General features: G+C 38.0%; 1 protein-coding gene across 5 annotated transcripts in view; it reads left to right on the top strand.

Annotated features, from left to right (window-relative positions):
• Nucleotides 1–1,581: 1,581 nt before the first annotated feature.
• Nucleotides 1,582–10,133, top strand: part of LOC131152280 (protein PEROXIN-4) — a 28,672-nt gene continuing 20,120 nt past the window's right edge. Inside the window, exons 1-3 of one of the 5 annotated variants that reach the window (XM_058104063.1) lie at nucleotides 1,582–1,675; nucleotides 1,789–1,851; nucleotides 2,924–2,985. In XM_058104063.1, the coding sequence (XP_057960046.1) occupies nucleotides 2,980–2,985 (6 nt within the window). In that variant the 5' untranslated portion in view covers nucleotides 1,582–1,675; nucleotides 1,789–1,851; nucleotides 2,924–2,979. Of the gene's footprint in view, nucleotides 1,852–2,923; nucleotides 2,986–10,133 lie in introns of all 5 variants that reach the window. The other 4 variants (XM_058104060.1, XM_058104064.1, XM_058104062.1 and 1 more) reach the window with 4 other exon arrangements.

The following is a 10,133-nucleotide window of genomic DNA, read 5'->3' as shown; positions in this document are numbered from 1 at the left end:
AATTTGTCCATGCGTTTTTATTAAAAAATTAGAATCCAGATTTGCTATAATTGCTGTTTATGTTGATGATTTGAATTTAGTTGGGACTCCTGAAAAGCTCACTAAAACTGCTAATTATTTAATGGCAGAATTTGAGATGAAATATTTAGGGACGACAAAATATTGTCTTGGCCTACAGATTGAGCATATAAATGGCAGATTTTTTGTTCTTCAATCTAAATATACCAAAAAGGTATCGAAACAATTCTATATGGATAAAGTTCATCCTTTGGGATCTCCAATGATGGTGTGATCACTTGATGTTAAGAAAGATCCATTTCGACCTTGTGATGAGGGGGAGGAATTACTTGATCCTGAAGTACCATATTTAAGTGCTATCAGTTCTTTGTTGTATCTGGAAAATTGTACTAGACTTGACATTGCATTTTCTGTGAATCTACTAGCAAGATATAACTCTGCTCCTACTCGACGACACTGGAATGGAATTAAATACATTCTATGTTATTTGAGAGGTACATCTGATTTGGGTATATTTTACTCGTTTAATTCCATATCTCAACTAGTAGGATATGCAGATGCTAGATATCTATCTGATCCTCACAATGCTAAATCTCAAATTGGATATGTATTTCTTTATGGAAAAACTGCTATATTTTGGAAATCAGTGAAGTAGACGATTACAACAACATATTCCAATCATTCTGAAATACTAGCTATTCATGAAATTAGTAGAGAATGCATGGGCTTATATAAATAATTTCTCATATCCACGAAAATTGTAACTTTCTATCAATCAAGGATATTCCAACAATTTTGTATGAAGACAACGCCGCATGTATAACTCAACTGAGAGGAGGATACATAAACGGTGACAGGAGAAAACATATCTCTTCAAAATTTTTCCATACACATGAACTCTAGAAAAATGATGATATAGATGTATAACAAATCCAATCAAGTGATAATTTAACAGATTTTTTCACAAGACTTTGCCAACTATAACATTCAAGAGACTAGTTCATCTTATTGGAATAAGACATCTTAAATATGTTAGTTAGATAAGTTAATATATGGGTGACATATAAGGGAGAGTGTTGTGAAATGAATGGTGGATGTCACCATCCATGTCTTCAACATACTTGCTCCATCTCCTTTATGTTTCCCATGCATTAGAATCCATTATTATTATCGGATAAACCCACTTGCCTTTTTAATTATAAAAGAATATATTACTTGCTCCTCCCACAACTATATAGAGGGAATCACCTTATTGAGATAATGAGAGGAAAAACGAAGAGTGTAGAGTACAAAATACAGAGTGCAAAATATTGAGCGTGTAGAAAATAGAAAAGAAAGAAGTAGGAGAGAAAAGAGAAAATGAGATATTTTATAAGGTAAAAAGGTGAAATATTTATATAAAAGTCAGGTATATTTTGTAATTTCTTTTAAAATAGTGAATTTCAGATTCCATATACTTGTAGAGTAGGTATAACGTAAATTCGGTCTTACTTTTATTTATTTTTATTTTTTATTTTACTTGTCATCATTACTTTTTGATTATCCACGTGAGTATTATTTTATAACATAAGGAGCATCATTATTATAGATTTGAAACCACGAGGGCTTTACGACTCCCAAAGCCGGTCTTGAAGCTGCAACTGCTTGACTTTGCCAGGTACGCCACTGCCACTCACCCTCCCCACCTCTCATTTATTTGAATCTCGTTTCGTTTTTCAACTTTTGGTGTTTGTTTTTTCGCTGAATCGGCTCGGTGCGTCGTCATCTCAGGCTACAATATTCTAGATTATTGTTTCCACGCCCTTCCATCTTGATTGAGTTAATCGGCAACAGGTCAGTCCCGATCCGCGCTGATTTATGTTTATTCGGCGAACTATTGGGGATCGTAGATTGCTGCTTACCCTTAATTTGTTATTCTGAAGGGCTTATGTTTGTGGTTTTAGGGCTATTTCAAATTCTGTGGAACGTATTTTTGTTTTTAATTTATGTTATGTACTGGGTCAAATTTTCACCCTTAAAACACTCCTTTTTGGTTTCTGAGGAAGCCAAAGAAGGGAAGAAAACTGAGGGGCTGATTGGTGTCACTCTCAAAAATTACGAAAATGAAATCAGGAACATAAACTATAAACACGAAACATAAACTAAAATATGATGACTAGGAGCATGTTTGGTTTATATTTACAACATTGAATCAAATTAAAAATCTAATTGAACACATTTTCATTTTCATGATCATAATGAAAATGAAAAAAAAAAAAACATATTAGGAGATTTATTAGGAGATATTATAAAAAATTGAAATTATGTATAATTATTTTAATTAATTATATTTTTTAAACTCAGTTTTAGTACTCAAAAGAACAAGCCTATTGCATATAAAGGTTGCGAAATGGTGAAAATATTTTTTGGATGATTCTTATTATTTTTTTAAATATTTTGAATTTTGGCTAGCCTCAGGGAGTCAGGGGAAGTCGGTGTATTGATTTTTTATTGTTTTTTCAAATATTTAGAATTTTGGCTAGCCTCATGAGAAGTCAGTGTATTTTTTTTCCAAGTTTTATTTTAATTGAGTTAGTTACTTGTAAGTCATAACAACCCTGCTCAACTGAGATTTTCTTTTTGAGGTTGAAAGATTGAAAATTAAAAATAATTTTCTTACTTTATTTTTTTCCCCTCTGCAATGAAGGACCTAAACTTTTAGATAACTTGGGCCAGATGACCAAATAAATCGAGGAGCTTCATTTTGTTCCTCTTTATTTCAGTAGTGTTAGGATTTCTATGGTGGTTAGGCTGTCAAGTGATTGTAATGATGGGAGAAGTGAAAAAAGTTGATGTTTGTGGTCAATTGATAAGAGATTCTGTGTATTTAAATTTATTCACAATTTTTTTGTTTAAATTTTTGCAGTTGTCCAGGTTTTTGAGCTTTGAAGTTTATATATAAAATCACCGAAGAGTGCTAAAATGCAGGTTAGCTACTCTTAGTTATGTTATAGTTCTCGTTGGTTTTGTATCTATCAATATATGCAATTACCATTTGTTTTTAATGGATTTATGGTGAATATTTGATTATGGCTAATGAGTCTTTTAAGTATAGGAGGATCTTTCTATGCGATGCTCTCCTTCCAGCATCTCCCTTCTCTGAGATTGTGAGCATGGAGAGCTTCGTCTCTCCCCTTTTTCTAAATCCCTATTCCCTGAAACCTCTTGCCCTCCATACCTTAACCTAGAAACCCTATTGTCTCTCCAAGTACCAATAAAACCACAGAAATTGAACCCTATTGTCTCTCCAATTACCAGAAAAGGTTTTTTGTCCACCAAAAAACTCTCAAACATCATTAGAAACTTGTGTGTCCCTTTGTGACTTCTTATTAGACATTAGATTTTGCTCAACTAGCACATGTGACACCCTACATTGTATTTACAAATCTTTTGGTCTACCACTAGTGACTCCATACATCATCTTAATCATTCTTGGTTCATTGAAGCAACCCAATTCAATACTCTAGTTGCATCTCTCGTTTTTGAAGTAGGGATTAGAGGCCATCGACTATCAAATTTGGAAAAAAGGTGGTTACTATGAACCAGTTGGATTCCTCGACCTTTTGCATCATAAAATTTGTAGGGAAGTTTGTTTCTTTTGCAGTGACGGAGAAGGAGGGGCTCGTGTGGGCTCTGAGGCTGATGGGGGTACTTTTAGAGGCCAGTGATGGGATTGCTGGGGGTTGAGGAGGTCTAAGCTTAAAAAAAATAGGGAATAGTGGTAGCCTAAAGATTATTGCAAATGATTTAAGAAGGTACATTTTCTTGAAGAAGGAGAAAAGAGGAAAATTTCAAGATGTTCGCATTTTTAAGGGCATTCAAAAAATTGGGTGGAGGGGCCTTTCTCGTTGTTCTAATTGGAGCTTTTGTCGACCACATACATACCCACCAAATCCATTTATGGCAATTGGAGATGCACCGATTGCGATTCCTCAAACATTAGACCAAAGGAGAAGAGTGAGAGGAGTAGCGGCTTTTAGAGACTCGTCAAACATCTCCTTCACTGACGTAACAAGGGGAGCTCCGACATGGAGGGTGGATATAGGAAAGGAAATATTACATAACCACAGGGATTGGGGAGGATTCTTCTCTAATAGGAATCCTAAACCCATGCAACTAGCTGGCAGGGATGTAGGGAACTATTTCAAATCTTTTAGGAGGTCTTTTGTGTGGCTGAAAGGCTTGGATAATGCTGGCCAGAAACTCAAAGGCCCAAAACATAAGGGCTGAAAAAGCCCAAGTCAAAATGGGTTATCAAAAGAAAGAGCACAAGACCAAAAAGGGATGGTGGTAAAAGTTCAGCACAAGGTATGCAGCAACACTGCCCTGCAGAAGAGGTGGGAGGATGTAGAACAATACAAGCAAGTTTGGATAACTCAGTTGGGCAAAGTTCAGATGATTTCTTGGATGGAGAAGGACTAGAGGTTAAATGCAATGTAATGGGGATCCCCACAAATAGGAGGGAGCTAATTGAAACCTGCAATCAATTTTTTCCATTGTCCTTAGTTTTGAGAGAAAAGATGATGAAACCAGAGGGGGAAAAGAAGATGACTTTCTTTATGATTCGGAAGAAGAAATGCGCAGTATAGGTGAATCAAAGAAGGATTTGTTGGTTGATCAGCTGAGAGCTAACCTCGAATCTGCTGAAGAGGAGGGTTTGATCCAACTATTGAAGGTTATAGGGGAGAGCTTGAGGGGAAGAGGCATGCTAAAAGTGAAAGTTCATCAATACTCCCACAGTTATTGGAGAGAGCTTGTCGTTAGCCGGATCTTGAGAATGCTCAACTAGGTATAAATTTTACTAATAATATTTTTGACCATTCGAAAGTTTTAATGATGAGGAGCCTTTGTCTTCTAACCTTGGCCTTGGTGTAACTTTCTCTAGTGGTTAATTTGGCTGTTCCTTCTTGTGGTGTTGGGGGGTATAATTTTGGGAAGGTTGATTTTCTTATGGAGGAGGATCCTTGTCCATATAGAATTAGTAAAGGTATCCTTCCTCTTCCCACTCGACCCATAGGTATCCTTCCTCTTCCCACTCAACCCATTCTTTCCTTGGAAATTCTTTGCCATGGGGAGGACTCTAATAGGAGGGAGGGCTATGGGTTTAGCTTTGAGGGTGGTGAGAGAAACAAGCTAGAGCTACAAAATCTCCTTGGGGACTTGGGCTTGGAATTATTAGATCTTGCTGGGATGTGGTGAGGGTGGGTTTGAGCCATAAGCTATACAAGAGGAGGAAGAAGAAAGTTTAGGAATAGCTTAAAATTTGGTATTGTTGATAAATTACGAGGGCAGAAAAGGGGTTGGGAAGGGGGGGTAACTGTGTTAAATAATGAAGATAGTTAGAGGGGGGGGGGGGGTGTAAGTGTGTTAAATAATGAAGATAATTAGATGGGGCTAAGCACATAATAGTCAAAGGTGCAAGGCGCAAGGGGTACTTGGAGCCGAGGCGCGAGGCACAAGGTGAAGGTATGCGCCTCACCTAAAATTGTGTACAATGCCTATTTGATGGGTAATTGATATATGAACACATTAATAGTAATATTAGAATTTAAAATGCCAAAATATTCAATACCAAAACATAAATGCATAGAAATTATGATTATCGAGTACCAAGTTTCAAGTGAAACAAACATTGTTCAACATAAGCAATTAAACATGCAAGAGTTCAAGCTTCAAAGTACAAAGGAAATGAAATTGCCAAGCCCAAGGCCCAAAAGTGTCAACATAGTTCAATATCCAAAGAAAATAGTACAATAAAAGTTTTCAAAGTCTAAAATCTAAAAATTCTCCTCAATCATCACTTATCATCAACTAAGTCTGCCAAGATATCATCATCTTCCTCTTCATCATTTGAATTTTGTTCTCCAACATCTGCTTCCTCTTTTGTCTCCTTTGCACTACCCACTTGGATCTCATCCTCATTTGCAAGTTCCAACATTGTAGTTTAGCCCCTAGTAGTGCTAGATGAAGCTCTTCCTCTAGAAGATGATGACATATTCGCACTTATTCTTGATCTAGTGCGATGCAGGGGTTATTACTCCAGCATCTTTGGCATTAGGACCCAAAGTCAAAAGATCATCTTCAAACACAAGTTCATCGTCCTCATCGGAATCGCCATATCCATCCTACCAATCAATCACTCATTACTATCATCAATGTCCTTTAGAAGGATGGGATCAATGGTGTCAAGCTTGTTGTATCAACGCCTCAAAGTTTGATTATATTTCACAAATATCAAATTGGTCAAATTTTGCTAGGCCAACCTATTTCTCCTTTTGCCATGAAGTTGCAAGAAGTTTAAAGTAATATAGCAAATAATGATTCTAAAAGGTAGTAGATTGGTAGTTCATGTTCTTTATTCCACAATATCCTAATGACTTACATGCTGGAATATGCTCCAATTTCTTTTGTAGCTGATAGCACTTCAAGTGAGGCTAAGGATTTTCACAGCAAAATTTTGCAAGTTTGGATTCGATTATCCAAATGATATCCACCATTGCACTATTGTCAAATAAATTTCAAATGAATACCTACTAGCTAAGCTGCGAAAATAATTTTAGATAGAAGAGGTAGTAAAAATGCCACTTTACCCGGTGCTTTTATCTTCCTTTGTCTCATTTAAGGGTGAGCAAACGATCGGTTTGGCCAAATTCGGTTAATTAATCGAGTTAACTGAAAATTTCGATTAAAGAATATTGTTAACCCAACCGACCGTACCGTTGGGCCTCACCAAACCGAACCCGACCGAATTTCTTTTTTGGGTAATTCGGTTAATCGAATTTAACCATGAAACGAGGGAAGGGGGGAAGCCGGGAAGGTGTATCCAGACTGAAGTAGGGAAGGGGGGAAGCTGGGAAGGTGTATCCAAACTGAAACGAGGGAAGGGGGGAAGTTGGGAAGGTGTATCCAAACTGAAATGAGGGAAGGGGGGAAGCTTGGAAGGTGTATCCAAACTGAAATGAGGGAAGGGGGGAAGTTGGGAAGGTGTATCCAAACTGAAATGAGGGAAGGGGGGAAGTTGGGAAGGTGTATGTAGACTGATGCGGAGGAGAGGTGGTTAGGGAGACGATTGGGTTCGGGCGAGCTTGACGCCGATGAGGAGGAGTCGGGGGTGGTTCTCGATGAATTGGTCTGTGCGCGAGAGAAGAAAAATGAGAATGAGAGGGAGCTCGTGTGCTGGTGATGATGGCCGGCGACGACAATGGTGATGGTGATGGATGCAGGCAATGGCATCGCGTGAAGATGGTGGTGCAGAGGTGAGCTCGGGTGAGTGAGAGAGAGGCAGTGAGGACCTTCTGACTTCTGAGAGCAGTGACTGTGCTGGTGACGATGGTCGGTGATGGCGATGGTGATGGGGGCAGGCAATGGCATCGCGTGAAGATGGTGGTGCGGAGGACTGAGCTCGGGTGAGCGAGAGAGAGGCAGTGAGGGCCTTTTGACTTCTGAAAGCAGTGAGACTGAGAGGGAATAACTGGATTTTCATTTACTAATTTATATTTAAAATTTAATTAATTATTAAATCGATTAATTGGTTAACTGAATTAATATTTTCTATTCACCGAACTGAAACCCGATTCACCGAAATATTGGAAAGCATACTGACCGAATCAGATTTTTTAACCAAACCGAACCGGCCAATTTCGGTCGGTTAATTCGATTAATTCAGTTTTCCCCGAATTATGCTCACCCCTAGTCTCATTGCCAAATCAATTTGAAAGAGGTCACTAGCACTAGTGTAATTTTCCAACTCATGTAAAACTTTATCTTGCAGCTCAGGGGTTGGCACCAACCTTGTAATGCATTTGTACAAACCTGGCATGATTTCTTCATCTTGCGAAATGCAGGGGTTTGAATGGTAAAATTTTGGGTTCAAGTAGTGTGCAACTGCATGCAAAGGTTGATGGAGTTGGTATCTCCACCTTGTATCAATAATTTCAAATGCCTCCTTGAATTTATCATCTCTCTCACCGAAAGCCTTAGCTATGGCTTCCTTAGCCCTACCAGTTGCTTCCTAAATATATCCCATTGCAGATTTCTTTTCCCCCTCTACTGAACGAAGCACATGGACAGGTGGGTTTGTCAATCTAAGAGCATAGATAATAGGCATCAAAACAATACTAGTTGCTCTTTTGCTAGTTGCCTCCTTTGCCCATTTAGTAGTATTCCAATCTTTAGAAGTAAACATCTTCCTCAAGTTGTTCTTTTGAAGGTGTATCGAATAAAGAGTGATGAAGGTAGTTGCAAATATCATAATTGCAGGCCTTAGTAACTCCTTTCCTCCAGTGAATTGCCTCATCAAGTTCACCACACCAATTTGGTTATAAATATAACCATTCAAAAATATTGCCCTTTTCAAAGTTTTTTGATTGTAGGCATCTTCCCAATGTCCTCCAATATTAAATTGAGGCCACGGGCAGCACACGGTGTCCAATATAAATGTGGCCTCTTTGCTTCCAACAATCTCCCTATTCAAAAATCAAGGAGTGAAGCAATTAAAATATTAAAATAAACAATATATACATTATAGAATATAGTTCTGGAAATAAGTTCTTACTTGCTGCAACATAGTTTGAGAGTTACCACTTGAATCACATTTGATTCTTCAATTCCCTCCATCTCATTAAGTAGTTTATACGTTCTATTTGCATTCTTGACAACATTAGAAGCATCAATAGACTTGATGAACACTGATCCCCTTGGAGAGTTCACTAAGAAGTTTATATGTCCTTATTAGCAATCAAATTCCTCCAACATTTGGACATAATCAAGCATCCATATTTTGCCCATTCCTCCTTATGGACCTTCATCAACTCTTTCGTTCAACTAACTTCCTTCTTTAGGAAAGGAACTCTCACTTCATGATAGCTAAGTGTCTTTATTCTAGGACCATATTGCCCAATTGATTCAAGTGCCACTACAAAACTATCTAAAAGTGCAACATTAAATGGTATTCCAACATCATGCATCCACCTAGCAAAATCTGCCATTGCCTTTTGTCTTAATTCTTCCTTGCATGCTTCATTTATTGATGTTTGCTTCATATTCCCTTCTTTCCTAGCTTGAACATCTTTCGTTGGATCAGGAACAAAAAACAAGTCTATAGGCCCCTTTTGTTTTGGTTTCTTGAGGGTGGATTAGTATGAGCATCAACATGAACTTAGGTTTCGACTTCCACTACTAAGCACTCTCTTGCCACAAGGGTTAATTTCCTGAACTTAATCCTCTTCAGCTTCACCATAACAATCTATGTCATCGAAGTCAGACAATAACTCATTTTCCTCCTTTTCTGCATCTTTCTTCAACATATACTCCCTAATCTCCTTTTGAACTTGAGCAGGGCACTTAGAGCATTCTTTTACATTTCGAAATCCTCCAACAATATGTTGTTTTGCTCGAAATATTCCTCCCTTTGTGACTTTGCGACCAAAATTGCAAGTCAAATTATTTCTATATTTTTGATCATCCAAATGTGCATACTTAAAGACTTGAAGGCTGAAGGCTCTTTTGCTGGTGAAGGCTAAAAAAACTTAAAGACTTGAAGGCGAAGGTGTTTTTTGCTGGTTCAAAGGATTAAAGACGAAGTTTGGACATGCTGGTTCGAGTTGTGTGCTGGTTCAAAGCTCAAAGACGAAGCTTGGACCTGCTGATTCGAGTTGAAGCCTCTGGCTAGGGCTAGGGTTGGTTTGAAAGCTCTAGCTTTGGCTCGATATTTTGTCCATTTGTTGAAGCCTTGCGTTTTATTTTGTTAAGACGTAAAAAAAAAAAAAAAAAAAAAAAATTAAATTTAAAAGGTCAGACATCTCAAGGTGCGGCTCACTTCGCCTTAAGCCTCCCTCTGGTTAGGGCTAGGGTTGTTTCGAAGGCTCTGGCTTTGGCTAGATGTTTTGTCCGTTTGTTGAAGCCTTGCATTTTCTTTTGTTAAGAGGTAAAAAAAGAAATTAAAGTTAAAAGGTCAGATATCTCAAGGTGTGACTCATTTCGCCTTGAGCCTCACTACGCTTCACTAGCCTTGCTATGGCTCTTGAAGGTTGCCTCGCCTCAACCTTGGTGAGGTGCTAGCCTTGTTGCCCCTTTGC

This window comes from Malania oleifera, chromosome 3 (assembly GCF_029873635.1).
Source record: "Malania oleifera isolate guangnan ecotype guangnan chromosome 3, ASM2987363v1, whole genome shotgun sequence".
Classification (NCBI taxonomy): Eukaryota; Viridiplantae; Streptophyta; class Magnoliopsida; order Santalales; family Ximeniaceae; genus Malania; species Malania oleifera.
Note: the sequence above shows the minus strand (reverse complement) of the source record. Positions and strands in the feature narration are given on the sequence as shown.